General features: G+C 33.3%; 1 protein-coding gene across 2 annotated transcripts; it reads left to right on the forward strand.

The window, feature by feature from the left end:
* The first annotated feature begins 1,394 nt into the window (after positions 1 to 1,394).
* Positions 1,395 to 16,341, forward strand: LOC149956194 (guanine nucleotide exchange factor for Rab-3A-like). Of its 2 annotated transcripts, none has more exons than XM_090165415.1 (11): positions 1,395 to 1,604; positions 2,020 to 2,629; positions 5,038 to 5,170; positions 9,901 to 9,996; positions 10,052 to 10,129; positions 10,858 to 10,974; positions 13,528 to 13,656; positions 15,242 to 15,321; positions 15,394 to 15,493; positions 15,562 to 15,628; positions 15,834 to 16,341. In XM_090165415.1, exons 2-11 carry the CDS (start codon positions 2,025 to 2,027, stop codon positions 15,908 to 15,910), a joined length of 1,482 nt encoding a protein of 493 aa, XP_090021541.1. In that variant the 5' UTR covers positions 1,395 to 1,604; positions 2,020 to 2,024; the 3' UTR covers positions 15,911 to 16,341. The 2 variants fall into 2 exon arrangements, with proteins under 2 accessions (XP_090021541.1, XP_090021540.1); XM_090165414.1 differs by having other exon boundaries at positions 1,401 to 1,604; positions 10,858 to 11,109.
* Positions 16,342 to 20,459: the final 4,118 nt, after the last annotated feature.

The raw sequence follows: 20,459 nt of genomic DNA on the forward strand, positions 1-20,459 counted from the left end.
CATCGGGTTGTTTTCCGTTGAACGTACCCACAAGGAGGATACGAAGGGAGGCGAAGTAGGAGGGATGAATGTGCCAGCATCCTTGTAAGAAGCTTAGCGCGCGCTCGGCGGGAAAATGTAGTAAAAATGGCGGCAAGATTGTGGCCGCTAACAAAGACTATATAAATTTTAACCGCCTTTTTTTTTCTCCAAAGAGAAGATAGATGGCAGAACAGTTACGTTATTTTAGTTCCATCCACGGATACTACGTGGCGCTAGGTGTAAAATTGTCAACCTTTTTAGAGCATAGTGTCTCCAGTCTATGTAGCGATAGCTTACATAGTCTTTGGCCGCTACGCTCTGTGTTGCCGCCATTTTTCCGAAATTTTATAGCCGAGTTCGCGCTAAAATTCTTACAAGGATGCTGGCGCGTTCATCCCTCCTACTTCGCCTCCCTTCCTATCCTCCTTGTTACCCAGTATATCTTCCAGAAAATTGCCAAGAAGTTATATTTCCGAGAGCCAGGACCGGTTACTACTTATTGAAATAATATAAACTTTTCACTTGCAACAAGGAGCAAAAACTATTTATCCGATTTGCATAAAAACTGGTGACCACTTGCTTTCCCATAATTGTGGCGTTAAAAAGGATAAGTCTCAGTGCCTAACCGTCGTCGAGGTGATGAGGAAAATCTTTAGCCCCACCACAATATTTTATCAAATTTTAGAATTACGTCCATGATTAAAATAGATCTTGCAAATCATGAAAAAAAGGCCACGTAAGGTCTAGCGTATTCAATGTCAAGTAGCGTGATATACGGGCTTTTCTTTACCAAGAGTTATGAACAGGCCCATATAGAACTAGTCCATATTTATAATTTAAGACCTTGCCCATAGTTTGATTTCACTACGTTCATGGGCTGAGACATTAGGACGTAGTGTTGGGCAGAGGACTTTGCGAATTTTAACCTTAAGGTTTTTGGCCAGGCTTAGCAAAAACACGACGTTATTTTTACAGGTGAAAAGTTTCCATTATTTCCATAAACACTATATAAACAGAGACTTGCAGGTACTGGCTCTCGAAAATATTACATCTTGGCAATTTCCTTGAAGATGTTTTATTGAAGTGCCTATTATAATATATTTGTATATAAAATTATTGTTAAATTATTCTATAACTTTAACGTGAATCTAGTCACCATAGTCTTGTTACTACTGCAGCCCACCCCTACTATATTAACGTTGGTTCTGCCTTCGCTGAAATTTCAAAGGTAAATTTGTTCTATTATTCGTTGGCCAAGACTGTTTGTGTTTCTACTTTGTTTTACTTATTTTATTGTTTTTTGGATTTTATCGTTTTAACTTTTATATATATTTTTCGTAGGTGTCTAAGGCTTTTGGCTGACACCATAAGCTCATTTCTCAAAAACAAATTGTCGATAACTGGATATTCTGCGAAATATTATTTGGTATATTTATGACAACACTGCAGCAATGTCCGTGTCGACGGACTGTTCGCTTGCTACTGGCATTGTAAATGAACGTTTGTTAATTTCCTCTAAAATGAATTAAACTCCAGTGTGGTGTGCAGAAGAGGAACATCTTCAAAGGACGTACTAAAGTTTTGTAAGCATTTTGACCTTTCGTAAACTAGTTACCAGTTATGTTAAATAGCCTAGGCGCATGTCAAAATTAGGTAGGAAGTAAAAGAAGCCTGTATCCTGTTTGATATAGTTTAGGCCTAGGTTTTAAATTGCTTTTTGTTTTGATAAGATCATAAGAGTAATATTAGCTTGGTGTACATAGTTTTTTTATCATATTTAAAACTAAGGGGCGTAAGAAAAAATCAGTATTATTAGTGACCTCAATTTACACAGATCAGTATGTTAAATGTAGGTTGAGTAGAAATTAACACTTGAATGGTTTCATATAGGCCTACACCATCCTGCATTGGCACAAATAGATAATTTTTCAGACCTATTTTTACACAGCTGTATGATGTTTTGTTTGTTAACCCGTAGTTGTATTACGTGTTTTGTAGGTATTATGGCTGAAAGTGGTACAGAACATTTTGGGTTAACATCGTCAACTGCAAATGAACTGTCTGGTAGTCTTTCAGTTAGTGATATCAAACTGAACATTAGTTCAACTAGCTCTAAGGGAACAGATTCGTATTTAGATATTAATTCGCGTAGTTCTAATAGTGTCGATTTTGATGAAATTTCGGCTAATTCATCTGATGTAAATAGTACTCGTGCAATCCTTCCTACTGGTGCACAAAATGTATCAACACATATGAATGGTAATACTAATATTGTTGAAAATGGACTAGAAGAAAGAGTTGAAAACTCAACAGCACCTGCAAATAGTGGAAAAACTGAAGATTTATCTGTCAGTGCTGAAGGTAGCCATAAAACTAGGCGTTTGTTATTAAATCGCAAAAGTTCAAGTGACGGTGCAGCCAAAGTTTTTGAGTCAGTCAAGGAAAAAGAAAGAAGTCGAAGGGCATCTGAATGTGGTGAAAAAGCTTCCGCTTTAAAAAATCGCATAAACAACATGTATGACAGTCTTAAGGTGGAGATGGAGGCTAAATATAAGCTCAATAAAACTGTAGTGTCTGATTTTATTCCTGGGGATATACACCTTGAAACGTGAGTTTTTTTAATTCTAATATTATCCAAATGGGTGGTTTGATATTTTACACAGGAATTTTGCATTTGTATACTTCAAACTAGATTTAAAATGGTAGTTCAGGGTATAAGGGTAGAAGCTACAGTCATCCAAATGTTTTTGGGCCATCCCTATATTTTATTATATAAATCCACAATAGTAGGTCAGTTAGAGCAGCAGAAGGTCATATATTCAAACACCGCTTGTAACACTCTTGTACAAGCATAATATTTTGTTTTTTTTTTTGTTTTGTACGCATTTAAAATTTTCCTTTTTTTATTTAGTAGTATGTGACCTTATAAGCTTAAGTGAGAAGTATCATTTTGTTTAAACAATACCAGAAATTAAAAATCATACTTAGGGAAAAATATCGTTCAGAATACAAACACCACTAGTATAAGCATTTGTAACATTTGTTCCTCCCTCAGTCTGGGACTGTAACTCATTACCATACCATATTACGTGTCACGACAACTATGTGAAATCACTCATGATTTGCAAAAGTCCCTAGCTCTAAGCTACTCTTCATTTTCCACTAGCGCGATGGGAACAGCATTTGACTGCGGTATTAAAAACTTTAGACAATAATCACTTATAAGTTCAATTAGACCTTGTTTAATAATTAGTGGACTATAAATTGAACACTTCTAAATTCCTTGTTTTAAAAAGTTTACCATGGAAAATAAAATCCTATATTATAACTTATATGTTTAGCAAAATCCTCAAAAAGTCCTATAAAATCCTATAATTTTGATATTTTGCCCATTTCAAATCCGGCCACTCAGTTAAATTGCTAGATTTAGCTATAAGATAAATTCCTATACAAATTAATTCTAGTCTATAGTTTTGCTATAGAGTAGTATCGCTCTGTAGCTTCAAGCTATGGCCGCCATTTTGAGAAAAAATCCCGCACAAAATGGCGGCCATAGCCAAAGCTACAAACTGAAATTACTCTATAGGGTAAAGCATGGGTGACGTCGACATATTATTACTCTATTATTAACATGGATAGCTACTAGTATATTTTGTGATAAAATAGTTAAATATTTTCTATTTTTTAAGGGAAATCAAAGATTTATTTAACTAAGTATAGATTTTGTTTTTAAATGAATAAAGTTAGTAAATGAAATAGCATTTATAAAATCCTATAATTTTGAAGAAAGTCCAATAAAGTCCTATAGTTTTAGAAATATAATAAATAAAATAGAGATTTTCAAGCCCGATACACTTGACAAATTATGCACATTTTTAAAATCCACTGACCAAACTTTATTTTTCCTTTAATAAAGTTAATGCCGCATTTTTTGTCATGTAGTTGAATGGCATACTTATGAGAGATTATGTTACCTATGGTATAAGCTTTAGGTATTTTCTCCAAACCTGTAAATTGAGTTCCTCCCTTGGCCAGACAGGATTTCTAGCATCTTTGTCTTGCAATGACTCTGCTTCCCAATATTTTACGGAACCCATAAAAATAATCATTACTATAAATTTGTAGCCTTCAAATACTAAGAATTCAGTAAGCTTTCAGGTCGTGATAATTAAATTTCTTGCTAGACCACTTCTTACGAAGAATGTGTTATCGTTTCTGTGTTGGGGGTGTTTAAGCCAATAATTCATTTATATATAAGAAGAATATAGAATATATATATATATATATATATAACCTTTTTTATACCCCCCCCCCCTGAAGAATCCTTGAGGCAATTATATTTTGTAATAAAAATTTACATACCGAAATATAGTAGCCCTTTGAAGGCCCTACTAAAAAGCATACCGGCATACCATTAGCCAAGATAGGAGCGAACTTAGCCAGCAACTTTGCCCGCTTATGCATATCGGCCAAGTTCGCTCTTATATTAGCTAAGATAAGAGCAAACTTGGCCGATTTGTATAGGCTGGCCAAATTCGCTCCTATCTTGGCTAATGGTATGCCCGGTAGGCCGGTATGATTTTTAGTAGGGCCTATTTGAAGGAAAATATGCAGTTTTAGCCCAAAATTTTTAAAAAGTTTAAGAAATACCCCACGTTTTTAGATTTTTGATTGTGCAATATTCATAACCTTAACCGTTATGGTTAATATATTTTTTACTACTAGGGATAACTCTAAGGAATTTTATTTTTCTTAAATTTGTACTTGACCCATAGTTTCGTAAGTGGTTTAACCCTTAAATGGTAATAGTTAGTGTATAGGGAGCTCTTGGCTTGCGTGGCATGAATGAAGGGCTTGCACACCACCCTCCTACTCATTGTAACCCTTTTCTAGGTACCATATGAAGGAACAAAAAACTTGTGATTTTAACTCTTCCCAAATCCTCCTTGTCTCAATTAAGCTACTCATTTTGTAATTGTTTGCTGTTTAATTATATTTGTTAATTTTATTTTACAGTCTCGAAGACACTGGCTATGCGTCAGATGTTACAAAATCAACGGAAGAAATGAAATCTCGTTGTATATCAATAGCTGAAGTTAAAGAACTCGCTTATCACAGATTACAAGAGGAATTACACAAGGCCCAACAGGTTATCTTTACCTTTTCAATTTAATAAGTGTCAAAACTTACAGTAAATGCCTCATAAAGGTCTAATCGAAAAATTTTTGCCACTCATTTCCTTCAATGACACCTTTACCAAAGACCACAAGATTAATTTTTATTGTTTGGTAACATAATCACGTATAACATTTGCATAGAAAAAGTCAATGAGTCTTGAGACCTAGTTTCACACGGAACATACAATAAGCGGACCAGTAAAATTAAGCTATTTTTTTTATAATCCATGGAAAGGTTACCATGGAAACGAAATAATGTGATCTTGAGGCACAAGCTAAACTATATATTGTTAAAGTTAGAAACACAGGAGGAATTCTGCGCGTGCTAAAAATTTGTTTAACTAACTTCAGTTTCCCATCAGTAAAGCACGGAGTTGGAAGTGACGTAATTAACAGCATATCCTGTGAATAAGGTTTCTTTTGAGAAAATGCTTTTATGGTATACTTATGAGTGATAATGTTACATATATGCTCTAATCAATTATGTCTAAAAATTATCTTTTAGTTCACTTATTCGTTAGGAGTTTACCACAAAAGAGAAAAAACAGTGAAGTGAAAGGTTTTCTTGGCCGTAGTGGTTTGCAAGGCGCATGGGGGATCAAAATGAGCGGAGGTCTGGGGATATATTATTTTGTCACTGGAAAACTATTTAACTAATTTTGGTAATCAATTTATCAAAGTAGTAGGACATATTAACAAAATCTAACTTTATCTCTGACCTTTAAAAATATCTTTCATTTATGTAATAATGTACCATATAGTTCTGTATAAGATTTTTGTTTTTGGCAGCCAGCCAGCCATTATCACCTACCACGATAATACTATATATTAATCAGAGAAAGCTGAGATGTTATATTTGTTGAAACCGCCTTCTCATTTTTGGTCTGGCCAAAATGTTTACGTATTCTATAATTCTTCGAACCTATTAGTTGCTTTTAGTCTCCATCACTGTTTTTGATATTGGGAAACTCAACATAATGACGTTCCTATTGGAACTTTTTAACTGCCCCCAAAATTTTGCATACTTTTCCAATCATGAGTATTCAAAATTTATTTACGATTTTTCAAATTGCACTTCCCTTTTATATCTTTTAAATCATTTGATTCTTCTCTTTAAATGATTATCCAGCGCTCTTGTCAAGCAGAGACACTGGAATTAGAGGGCTTTTCCTCAAACAGATTTTATCTTTTAACCTTGAAAAAGAATTATAAATGATTTACAATATATACGAATCACTTGCCAAAATCGTCCTTTAAAGTGAGATAGTATTTTTGGCTAGCCCAACTTGCAAAAATGTATTTGAATAGTGGCTGATTAGAGCTGGTCTATTAAGTATGATAAAAAAAATTACAACACACTTCTTTGAAGTGAATCGAGATAGCCTTTCACGCGTAACGCCCTCAAGTCAAGGAACGCTTTTCAGAGATGGTTTCACCCTTGATAAACAAAATAATGGCCTTGGGCTACTTCTATACATATGGAATGTACCAGTAGAATATTGCAAGTGAAAAAGTTTCCTTTGTAGAAGTCTATAGATTTAAATCAAACTTTTCTGATAAACACTTGCAATCTTAGATATCTTATTTAAAAGAAGTTTTAAATAAATTTAATTTATCAAATTTATTTCAATCACTTAATGTATTTCGTTAAGGTTTTTAAAAAATGGTGAAAATTAGGTTGTAAAACCATTTGAAATGGTGGGAAACTAAATTAATAAATAGTAATTTGATATAATTACAATTAATTAAGTTTTAAACCAGTAGCAGCAAATAATATCCATCAATTTAGACTAAGAAATTTAAAACCCATTAAATCTATATAAATCACTAAATAAATAATCCTTTAAAAATAGAAACAGAAAAATGCCATCTCTGGTTACTGGAATGGAATTTTTCTCAGTTCCGGCAGTCAAATAAAAGGTTATTGCATTCCTTTTCATTCTCGTACCTAAACTAAAGCACCAAAATTTAAAATCGTATGAAGTGAATTATCTTCATAAACCAGTTCAGTCACCCCCTCCTCTCAACGCTCTTTAAACAGGTTTCTTTAATATGAAATGAGGAAAAAAATGTAAATAAAAGTTCTCGCAAGTTCCTATAGTCTTTTTAATGACCTTGATTTTAATGTAGGTCCCTGCATGAAGATTAAGAATATAAAGACTGACACCAATAAATGACTTTTATCACATTCATAAAGTTTCTATAAACTTTTTGAGAATAACAAAACATTTTGTTTGGCATTTAAATTTAGTTCATTTATTTTAAAGAATTACTTCAGGCAGTCCAGTGGAATGAAACTTGTCCTTTATTAACCTTTAAATCTGTGAAAATGCCCTATAAAAGGCCTATAAGTTTGAGTTAGTATGTCTTCCAAATACTGTATTTAGCTATATAATTTGGTCATTGAAAACTATTGCTTAATCGTCTTTCAGTTGCTGTTTTTGGCCTAAAATATTTGGAATATATGTATAAAGAGATTTGCACCACTTAATTTTTGGAAATCATTGCGTTATTATGCTGAAATTTGCATTACAATATTCAGTATATGAGGAATTTTAGTTCTATATTATCCTATGTTATTATTTTTGTTATTATTCTAATTATTAATATTATATTATCCTATATAATAAAATGTTGTCCTGTATTATATTATAAATTGAAAAATATAAACTTAGTTTTTACTGAATATTTTTTTGCTGGTTTGAACTAAACCGCTGTTCAATTAAATGAACCTCTGCAATGTAGTGATAATTCAGGCTTTGTTGGGGGCTGGGCACGGGGGGGGGGGGTGGGGTTGGCGAAACTTTGGTTACGCTTCTGGGTGATAGGTTCATAAATTGAACCCTTGTTTAGAAGTGGTTAAATGAATGTTTGCTAAATTATATTGACTCAAAGCCAATGATTTACAATACTTGCGGATGTTTAATGAAAGAAACTTTCAACATAGCTAATTATTTTAGTCTTTCAAAAGGAAGTCATTCCTAGGCAGACGTTAATTGTAACTTACGAGTCTTATTTACCATATGTTGCCTCATAGAGGTCAAAATAAACATTTAGTATAATAAGTAACAACCAAAGCTTAAAATTACCATAATAATAATATATATAATCAAATTACCAAACTGTTCTACATTTACTGGAACTTAAGAAAGATATATATGTTGAGATAATCAGATTTCAGCTACTTAAACTGAAAAGGGTAATTGTTAGAGGCTGTATTTATTTATAAACAGTGGTGTAGGCGGGCCAGGGCATCGCCCAGTTGCTTATTTCAAAGGCAGGGCCTTGTCCCGCCTTGGTTTGTCCATTTTGCCAGGGTGTGCCCTGCCTCTTTTTTTCAACTTTCCAGGGCGCGCCTTGCTTCTATTTTGTAAATCATTTTTCTCGAATAAAGGATGTGTGAATTTATTATAAATTTTGCTCGCAGAAAAATACCATAACAATTTCAAATCGTCACCTTGGTACGGCCAGCTTTGATTAAGTAAAAAATCGAAGTTGGACATAAATTTATAGCGTCTGGTACAGCCAACTTCGATTATGCGCGAAATTGAAGTTGGCCCTACCCAGGTAGCGCCCCCGGTTCTCTTTATTTTAGGACTACACCACTGTTTTTAAATCAATTTATAATTATAGTTAATTTAGTTCTATTTTAAAATTTAATTAAATGTTATCCAAATGTAATGAATTAATCAATTGATTAAGCCTTATAAAGAGGTCTAATTTTATCACATTTTAAAGGTGGGAGTATAAAATAGACATCGTATAATATTAATCTAATCTTTAGTATATTTTTATTGATAAGATTGCTGCTATCATTATACCCACAATTGCAGAAAGTTTATAATGTTTGGAATATTTAAAAGATATGAAATATAGGTCTTTTAAATATTATTTATCTGTTTAAACAATAATTGCAACATTAATTTATTTATAAAATTTATTAAAGTTACTATAAAACCAAATATTAGGAACATTTTAAAAATATTAAATAAATAGCTAGTCTTTTAAACATAAATTTATCTGTTTTAATAATAATTGCAACAATAATTTATTTACCAAAATTTATTAAAGTTATTTAAAAACCAAATTTGGTCATATACGAATCACTTAACCATATGCGTAACTACTTTGCTATAATTCCGATAAATGTCATCAGAGGTATATAATAAATCCAACTAGGCTAAGTAAATTAAACATTTACCTTTCCTGGCTTAAGGCAATTCTCAATAGGTGGAAATTTCCAACCAAGCTGCCAATACCATGTGTATTTTACTATTATGTAAAATTTTAAATAAACCACATTTTACTCTGCAATTATTTTAGAATATTAATATATAAATTATTTTGCGTTTCCCCAGTATCGAAAAAGGACTCTAACACCTTTTTGCCTTCCCCTTAATTATCCCCCTACTAGTAGCAACGATCATCTGGTAATTAAGACTTCACGGGTCTCAAGTACATAGTAATTGCTGAAAATATTGACAGCGCTTACAGTGCCTGATTTATACCTTCAACGAGGAGAGGGCCAGAGAGCAAGCTCACAGTCTCTTATCAATGGAGGGGTATGAGGGGGAACTGAAAAAGATGTTTGAACCCTATTTTCAAGTAATGGGGTTGAACCTAGGCCTTAATTTAAGTCTGTTAGAAAGTCTAAAAATTCATTTTAAGGGATTGTTTAAAATTAATCTCTTTCAAAATTTAGGAATTGAAGCTGAAAGATGAAGAAGTCGCGAGACTAAGTCAAATAAGAGATCAAGTAGGAGCTGAGTTAGAGGATCTCACAGCAGCTCTTTTTGAGGTATGAGTGAAGTTAGCCAAATGTGAATATTGTTGTAAACACAATTTTTTTACAGGAAGCTAATAAAATGGTGCAAACAGCTTTGACTAAACAGTCAAATGCAGAAAAGCTGCTGGCAGAAGCAAATATGAAGGTAATAATGTAATTTCCATGGCTATATTGATATTATCTTAAAAAATAAATGATAAATACAAGCTAAGTGGGGTGGTGTAGTTTTCTTTTATTATTATTCTTGAATTTTAACTCTTGTTCCGTCTCATGAACATGGACTCTTGTTCATAAATCAGTTACGGTGTCACTGGGTGAAAACTCAGTACGACTCTTGCGAGCTCCTTGGTTTCCCCTTTCTGGAAAAACTTTTTGAGGTTTAAGGATTAAGTGAGTGTAGAGAGCTGTTGGCTCCTGTGGCATGGAGGGTTTCCTTCACCATCCTACACAATATAACCCAGCGACTGATAATTATGGAAAAAAAGTAGCTAGATAATTTAGAATCTGTGGTGGTGCCTTTTGTATTCCTGTAGCTGATTATTATCATAAAGTAGTAACCCTTAGAGACCCACAGAATCGCTAATCTCTGAAAATAGGGCTGAACAATTGATTGGTAGGAACAGCTAGCATTAATTACAGACATTAGGAACTACCTGAAATGGTTTTTCACACCAGGCCACACTAAAACCCAGTAATTTTTGGAAAAGGATCTTCTATTTTAATTCCTTATATGAAACATTGTTTAGTTCAGATACTACAAAAATGTATTAAATATTTCTTCAAATACTTTTAAAAGTGTTTTGACTGAAATACTAAAATAATTCCATAAAATACTTCAAGTGATCTATGTTTTACCGATTACTTTTTGTTAAGATTGATGGGTTGGCAGCGGAAGTTCAAGCTCTCAAAACTCTGGTCATTACATCTACCCCAGCAATGCCAAATCGTCATCTGCACCCCCAGCTGGAGTGCAAGCCTCCAGTCAATGGGGTAAGGTCTCTTTTTAGAAGTGGACATCGGAGGTCACCGAGCAACTATGAATTGGCATCTACTAACATTGACAGTCCTCCTGGTTCACCTACTAAAGACATAGAGCCTGCAGCTATTCCTAATGATAGCCATGAGGTTGTTACAAGTGCTGTTTGTTTTACTAACATTCTTTGCTTTTTTTAACATATATTGCTTTGTGTCGCATAAACAAATTATTTATTTATGAATCTATGTTGTTTCTTCGTGTAGCATTTTTTGCAATAGATCAAAAGAAATGGCAGTTTCAGTGTTTCCACTTTTTCATACAATCAGTGCTCGAAATGGACTTATTCAAGAACCGGAATGTGTTTCCTTTCAAAGATGCCAACTATTCTGAAAAACGGGAGCTGTGCAATATAAAATAATCTTTATGACCCAGATCTATGTGAGGAAAATTTTACGGAATGGAATGGCGTTCTGGTGCGTTCCGGTCCATTTTGAGCACTGCATACAATTATTATGAGAACGTTCAAATTAGAAACCAATTTTAAAAGCTGAGAAAATGTATTGCAAACCTTCAGGAACGGAGAACAAAATAACAGAACTTTGGAAAACACTTTTTAACCTATGAAATAATGCCAAAACAATCTAATTCAACTTATCCCGGAGCTGTTTATTCTGTGTTCTATTTGCCATTGTTTCATTTTCTTTGCTATAGTTCTCAGTTATATATTTGTTAGAGAGCTTTAACAAATTAGAACAAGTATAGAAAAACACCTTAAATGGCTGATTTTGGGAGCACTAAAACTATCTTGATCAGTAATATCTGTTAAGTGGAAACACTGGGCTGTTCCCTTGTGTGTTATTATCTATATTGTCTCCCAATATGTAGTCCTTGTATGTACCTTGGGAGAATTAAGGGATTATAGGTGTGTTGTTCCTTGCTATATTAGCAAAACCAAAAGTTTATAATATATTTCTTACTATAGCGATTAAAATTAAACATCTAGGCCATTAAAATGAAATGTGTCCTTTAAGGGCTCGACGCGTATTTCCTGCCATACAATTAGTGTATTTTTTAGCTTTAAGTTGTAAAAATGTCGAAATTACACTGGGTAGGGATATTTACAAATTATAAACCATATTTTGCCAATAAAATAGTATTAGAAAATCTACATATGACAGTCTTAGCCTTCACTATTTTTCCTACCAAAATGTATTTTGAAAAATTAACTGATCCGGCAAAGGTACATGTTTCAAGAGAATAACAAGATAGGTAGATGAATACTTCCCTCGTAAGTGATATATTATAGACTTCTGGAAATACATATGTTATGTTTGTTTTCTGTGATAGTAAATTAATTCGCAACGGAAAGCTAGCGCTATGGTCTCTTGTTGTTGAAACCTAGATAAGTAGGGTTGTAGCATTCTCTATTAGCGTTTGACAGCCAGTAGTATAAGGAATTTTTATGGTGCGCATTTGCATTTTATTATAGCTTTACATGGATTTGTTGTTTCCTCCATCGTAATACAGCAATTACAAGACTCAGATTTAGGCATTTGTCTATAATTTGACAATAGCTAGATCATAGGCGCTACCTAGGAAGAGCGTTGTGTTGAAGCACCACATAGACTCTTTTTGCTCGCGAATTAAAAGGAATAGGTCAGTAAATTTACAAGTGAATGTTGAAACTAGAGGCTGTGTTATATCTATAATCGTAAGTGTAAAGACAATTAATGGCTGTGGGAATTTTTGCATTATCAACTTGAGGTATATGCATTGAAGTAGCGCTTAATTCTTGATGGAGTGTTCAAAATAAGGTATATTTATTGTTAAGAGATGTTCATTATCCCAGAAGTATGTTTTATTTATGGAGAGCAGCATTCTTGAATTTTGTGAAACATGCACTTTAACCGATTTTGTCTGAATTTTCAAAATAGTTTTGGTTGAAATACATGAAGTGATTTTGTGATTACATCAGAAAAATGTGATGTCTAATTAAATCAGCGTTGCAATATTGAAAAAGTCAAATTATCGGGTCAATGATTAAAAATTGATAAATTTTTGGTCCAAATTATAACACCCAAAAACATTCTTTGGAAATTCAAATTTGAATCTCAAAACCCAGCGTTATCAACGCTAAGCGTAAAATTAGTCTGAGTCACCTGACCTTACGTCAAGCCGACTCGTGTGATGAGATTATGTCGAAGTATCTGCATGTTTGCACGAAATTCTAACAAATTAATTCCAAATGAAGTTTTTTACTTCATTTTTTGAATAATCAAGAAAACAGTTTAGATCGGCGCTTTCGGCCACCAAATTATCGAAAAGATGGTACTATATAGTAAGCCCCAAAAATGTCCTTGAAATTACAGAATGTCCTATAATTATAAAACAGCAACTACTAGAGAAATCCTATCAACGAATAATGAAATCAAGCAAAGTTGAAAATGTTAAATCACCTTGAAAAAATTGTCACGAGAATTAGATTTAAATTTCAAACAAGTTGTAATGGTTTTAGTAGTAACTTTTCATATTTATTGGTAATATCTGTTGCTAATGTTTTCATTTAGGTTGATCCATTTTATCACCAAGAATTTGTACAGTGGAGGCAAAACCCTGTGATTCAGAGAGATACACCGTTTCTTAAAAGAATTTATGAAGAAGACATCTTACCCTGTTTACAGTTTCAAAACCAGCAGGTTTGTTATTTTTTTGTTTTACATAATCTAACCAGAAGTAAATAGAAGTGAGCAATTGACTTATCCCTTCATAAGTGAACCCATATAAATTGTACCAAAAAAGATAAGTTACAAAATATTTCACATTACAGAGAATTTTAATTTTAAAATTAATCAGCACAAACTATGTAATACCCTCCATCGATAACTGTCAACTGAAGGTGGAGAAAATATCCATTACCAGAGTTTTTCTGTTTCTGGCCCCTTACCAAAAAATAAGTTGGTTTTTAGTTGGTATTTAGTTGGTATTCACATTTAAGTTGGTAATAAGTTGGTTTTATGTTGGTGGGAAAATGCCTTTTTCTTTAAGTTGGTATTTAGTGGTCAGAAAATTACATATTATTTTTTAAGTTGGCTTTAAGTGGTCTTTATTAAGTAACATTTTAAGTAGGTTTTAAGTTGGCTTTAAGTGGTCTTTATTAAGTAACATTTTAAGTGAGTTTTTAGTTGGCTTTAAGTTGGTGTTAAGTTGTTTTTAAGTAGGTTTTTAGTTGGTATTTGTCTCAAATACAAACTTAAAACCAACTTAAATAGTTCTTAGACCACTTATTTTTTGGTAAGGGGCAGATCTTGAATAATGTTGTCGTCTGAAACTCTGCGACGTCACCATTGTAATTTGCCTATTGATAAAAAACGGTAACTGTCATGGCGGCCACTATTAACACTACAGCTGTGACATGTTTTCAAAATCATGTCAGACGACAACACTCTCTATACCTGAAACTTACAATTTCCCACTTCAATTTATTTATCTTTATATTTAATTGTTAATCCCTATGCCTGCCCTTGTGGATTTTGGGGTTGTATTCCAATAATTAGTTACATATTAGTACACAACCCTTACCAAAAAATAAGTGGTCTATGAAATACTTTAAGTTGGTATTTGAGACAAATACCAACTTAAAACCAACTAATTACCTACTTAAAACCAACTTACAAATAATATGTAATTTTCTGACCACTAAAAACCAATTAATTACCAACTTAAAGAAAAAAGTATTTTCATAACAACTTAATAACCACTTATTACCCCTTTAACTAGTTTATTGAAATATTCTGACCACTTGAGCCTACTTAAAACCAACCTAATGTCAACTAAAATGTGTTTACCAACTAAAATCCAACTAATTTTTGGTAAGGGAATCAAATAGTATATAATATACCCCTTATAAGAGAAGCATCCCAAGCTCGAGAGAGGTTCCAATTGGAGCAAAATGAAAGTGCAAAAGTATCACTAATAAAATAATATAGCTCGCCTTTAAAATAAATGATTAATTTAACTGCAGCCATAATGTAAACTATAGTTTAAAATAATTTTTAATTAATAATAAAAATTTACTTGCACTTTCTCTGAATTGAAATTTCTAAAGAACCTACTATCGTACATTTTCATAAATACATTGAAGTATAATATGTGATTTAAATCAATGATTATTTTTAAAAATCACTTCATTTATATCAAATCAATTTGATTTAAATCTGACAACCCTGGCGTGTTTTGAACTACCTACTTATATAAATAATAGAAATTAATATTGTGTTACAGCTTGCTCATCGTGTGTTACAAGCCATAGAAGATAATTCAATTGTAATTGAACAGGTTGGAGGGAAAAACCCTTTTCCAAAGTAAGGGTCGTTCTTTTTTCCCTTTTTGAATTTATGAAAAATATATCATTAAAATAAATCTGTAATTTCTAGGAAATGTGCTTTATTGGAAGCGCCTCGGCTCTGCAAGTACAAAATGACTCTGGGTGAAGGAAAAGATTGGCACTACATATCCCAGCTGGGAAGAAACAGAGTAAGTTTTGTAACTCAGATAACAATTTGGCCATAAACTATAGGTAAAATATAAATATTTTATTACAGATTATTGCAGTGTGTGATTTCTTCTGCTATTTACGGTACATTCGGAATGGCCTTGTCAAGAATGGAAGTATGAAACATTTTCATTAGTAGCTTTGTGGTCAATAGATGGATTAAGCCGAGCTAGGGAATGTGTAGACGTCTATTGTACTATTTCAACTACTCATTACCAAATAGGAATTTGTAGCACATGCTTAGCCTGTCTATTTTTTGATTTACAATTTGTATCATTGTTACAAACTTATTATATTAAAATCTAAATTTTAATCTTTCAGTTCACGAAGTTTACTGGGAAGTGATTCGTCGCCGACAAGAAATGGCTTTGGCAAGATTAGGAGTTTTGGCCCAATAAAATTTTCTACACATAACATTACTGGTACATATTTACCATAGATCCAATAAAATTGTTTTTACATCAACAGAATTTTAATCTCATGATGGAAATGTTATGAATTGTAATATCTGATTTTTACCAAATGATCTGTTGTTGCCGATTTAAAATCTTTACGTTTATGTTAAATATTTTATTTTTATTACCAGCTAGACCTGATCTTCTGGTGAAATTTATTTTAAGAATTTAAATTGTAAATAGGTATTAAGATATGCATAATTGCAGATATTTTATTTGTGAATTTCATAAGAGTATATTTCTTTATATGGAAAGCCATAGATGGTTTTTTGTAGGCGTTTAGTTCAAATTTATTTTGCTTATTGCTGCAATTGATGCATTAGGCTAATTTTTCTTTAAATAATTGTCAATAAAACAATTTTCAAGTACCTTAATTTTAAGGAATTATTGTAATTGATAGATTGTGGTGCAAAGAGCCCTAAGTTAATGATCTAGCAGGATGCAGGGATCTATTGGGACTGTCTAAAAACAATCATTATGTTGTTTATATTTTTAAGCAGCTACAATTTTCTAATACTTCCGATTAAATATGTATCATTGTATTAGAGTTTTCCTATATAGCTGATGTATTCGGTTAAATGTAAAGAAAAAGTCAAAAATCTAATGTATAAATTTGGCTTTGGCTTGTCGCTGTTTTAAAGAGTGCAGTAACTGAATCTTCTCCCTAGCCTGAACTAAAATTATTATTAATTTTTTATTATGTTCATCTAATTTGCTCTATTTATTCTGATTCACTGTTAGATATTGGTTTGCTATACAACGAAAGTCTTATATACTAAAGCCATTATTTTTGTGTGTAATGGTCACAATTGTAAACAGAAATGTTTCAAGATCATATAAAATTATGTGATTGTTCACGTAATTCTAACCCTGCATAAATGCTACTAATTATGTAGCTAGTTGTGAAAATAAATTATCTTATCTGGATATTGGAATCAAACAATTTCTCTAAAACAATTTAATGAGCATTTGTTTGAACAAAAATTGATAACATGTTCTACTAACTTCAAATTTTCCCTTAACCTAATCAGCAAATCATATAGAAATAGATATCATTTATTGGCAATGTATTGCATAAGTATGCCAAAGCTTTTATCATTAACACCTTGTTGCAATGGATTTAATATAATTGACACATTTTCTTAGGGAAATATAGGTTATATCACTAAAACAAGAACTACCTAGTGAAGATTTAAGCAGTCAAAAATTTGATTATCAATTATCTTTTGAATTAAGAATTTCTATTGTCTATATAGTAACCCTGTTAAAGTTAATATATCCCTGGAACATGCTGTTTTTGTAAGATTACGACAATTTGAACAACAACAAACCACTTAGCAGTGCTAAAATTGTCAAAAGCCAAATAAGGGAGCAGCCAATATTCAAGCCACTTGGGGGTTACAGAAATACTAGAGATTAGGCTAAAGCCAAAAAGTGGAATGCATTATGGGATCAACATTTTATAGTCATATAGTTCTCAGAGAAAATGTTTTATTTTGATTGTAGGGAAACTACAGTTACAGGTACATGACATCACTGGTACAATTGTTCCATATCAGATAATCAACTTCTGAAATTATCGTGCTATTAAAGTTATGGCTTTAACGTCACCGCTATGTGAAGCCATTGTAAGTGTGATCTGGTTATTGGAGTATTTCTATGCAGAGTTATGTTACAATGTAGCTACTAGAATCTACAAAAGATTTCCCAAGACATTTTACTTGCATTTTTAATAGACCAGATTTGTTTTAGAAAAACCCCAAATATTGACTGCTTTCCAAATTCTTTTTCTCATGAAACGTTTTTAAAAAATAGGTAAATAAGGCATTGTCCCAGTATATGTAGTGTCACACAAATACCTTATTTCAAATTCGGTCAATAAAGCGTCAAAATTGACTTGCACTTTATTTATTTTAGGTAAAACAAATTGCTTAGCTTGTTGTATGCAATCCTACCAGAAAATTTCATTTGAAATAAATTTAAACTAATTAATTAAAAATTACAAAATATTACAAAAAATAAACTTATGTTATTGGAAATTAACGGGCTGGAGTAGAAACAAGATGTCGTGGACATTTAAGTACACACAATCTCCCCGATGTATTAACTATATTTAAAATATTAAATTTATATTTGAACAAATTTCCAATCATCTTGTACATTAATTCAACAAAATCCAGCAAACAAAATATAAGCGAACAGGTTAAACTAACGTGCTCGCTACCTTTCCAAAACCAGGTAACTGTAAAAATTTGTTTTGTCTAAATATAAATATTAATTTAAATTAATATTTAGACAAAACGAACTTTTCGAGTTACCTGGTTTTGGGAAGGTAGCGAAACGCGAACGAGTTATATCAATTGGCACGAAATTAAAATATGACAATTTGTGTGTACGACGGTTGTGGTGTCCCGAAATATCACTTAAAATTAAAATTTCTTAATGCAACCGAAAACGTTGTTCATAAATTATCAGTACTAACTAAAAATATGGTATTCAACCAAGTCGGTCTTAATTTAAAAACATTATGTACAATTAAATTTAAAATCACTAAGATGGGCAAGTGCTCCACTTCTGGGTCCTCGATCTCACAAATGTTAACAATGCCAACGAGGAAATGGTATTTCCAATCGATTGACGTATCATAAGTCTTTGTACCTGTACCGTACCGCGAAAAATCGTGCGAACACCGGCGGCGGCGGATGCTATACGTGAAACTAATACACACAAATCCCGTAAGATTGTGTGTAGAAATAGTGATAAGCGTTAGAATCAAGATGAAGGTTCGGGATGGAGGTGCTTCCTTTCAAGGCGAACCGACTATCTAGTTGGACAGACACTCAAAATGCCACTGACGGGTAATATTTTTGCACGGAGCTTAATAATTTTAGCAGAGTGGCCGCGTGTTCTGTGGAGGACGTCAAATTTGGAGAAAACGGACCACATACATAGTAGTAGGATGTCGTTGATGGCATGTCGCGTAAGTGGCGAGTGGATGTTGAGCTTAAAGTCCCTTTGGGCAGGTGGCAGGTTCTGTAGTAAACCGATTTCGATAGAACTCACGTATAGGGTCAAGGACCTAAAGAAGAAGGACCGCCTGGTTAATTCATGGTGAAAGAGTTATTTTTTTTCACAACTTCTGGAGTGATAACTAAATGCGAATGAGGAGTCTATCCACATTGCAAGGTCCAGGATTGGAGAGTCGACCTTCGGAAGATTCGTATCACAGTATAGTTATGATAGTTTTTTTTCCGCCACTGATAGTTGACTCCACTTTTCTGAACATTTAAGGCCATGCATGGATCAGTTTCCCAGAGAGCTACTGCATCAAAGTCATGTTGCTGAATAGGGACATGGTGTACAAGTTTGGGGTTCCCAGCCATTAGTTAAGGATTGGAGTTGTTAACGACACTTGAGAAGGAGTTATTGAAATCCGAAAAGAGGATCGGTCCAAGGACACTACCCTGAGGGGCATCAGACTTTGGTGAGAGTGGTTCCGATGTATACCCTTGAAGCACCACCGCGTTTCGTCGGTCGGTAATGAAGTTAATAAACCACTTCAAGGGAGTTCCATTTACTCCAGCATTCCTCAGTGCAGCACTTAAATAGCATATCCCGTTTTTAGATACCTAGAAAAGCTTTTTGCCATGGCTATGTCTGCTACTTTCCGGGGCCCGGAATACTTCGACCCGGGGACAAAGAACTATAAGCGACTGTTTCAACTTCAAAGTTATCTACCGAGGATCCAGGGACGCAAGTAGCACATTTCTTATATAATGTTGGCCCAGCTGGCCGTACATTTTATGACAATCTAACCAATCTGCAACCTGCTACTTTAGACGATATCTACGCTGCATTTGATCTCCGCTATGCTCCATATAACAACCCTGATTCCTACCGATATAAATTTTTTCATACAAAGCAAACTGAACCCCAACCATTTGGGGATTTCCTGTCTGATCTACGTTATCAAGCAAAGAACTGTGGATTCGACCAACTGTTTGATTCACTACTACGTTACCAAATCCTTGCTGGCATTTACAGTTCTGAACTTCGGAATATTCTTTTTGCGAAGCAGAATTTAACCCTTGCTTAAGCAATAGCTATATGCCAAGCGGACGAGACATCTACCACACATGCTGATCTCATACGTAATCAAGATAACTTTATTTCACCTAGTTCTCTTCGAGCCGCTGTCAATGCTTTAAACCGAGGGTACCACATTCGACAACCATACCAGCTACGGTTCGTCCGTGGGTCCAGCTTCCGTCTCTAGGCGAGGACAGTGGCACCTTACGGAACACGACTACTGCACTTTCGCCAGACAAGATGCCCAGTCACGGATTCCATCTGTCACAATTGTAAAAAGCGAGGGCATTGCTATGGGCAAGCCTGTATCTATCTAGTTCATCACAATTTCTTGTTGCTCTTCTGACCGAAGGAATGCCAGACGAATTATAATCACATTATTATAAGTATGATACTGAACTTA

This window comes from Leiobunum rupestre, chromosome 2 (genome assembly GCF_980474605.1).
Source record: "Leiobunum rupestre chromosome 2, qqLeiRupe1.1.hap1, whole genome shotgun sequence".
Lineage (NCBI taxonomy): Eukaryota > Metazoa > Arthropoda > Arachnida > Opiliones > Sclerosomatidae > Leiobunum > Leiobunum rupestre.

What these genes read in the sequence shown, in the direction of transcription:
- LOC149956194 (XM_090165414.1), top strand. Translation starts at nt 2,025, where the DNA reads ATGGCTGAAAGTGGTACAGAACATTTTGGGTTAACATCGTCAACTGCA. An exon ending in GGGGATATACACCTTGAAAC is followed by an intron (nt 2,630 to 5,037) that starts GTGAGTTTTTTT and finishes TTTATTTTACAG; the next exon opens with TCTCGAAGACACTGGCTATG. An exon ending in TACAGTTTCAAAACCAGCAG is followed by an intron (nt 13,657 to 15,241) that starts GTTTGTTATTTT and finishes ATTGTGTTACAG; the next exon opens with CTTGCTCATCGTGTGTTACA.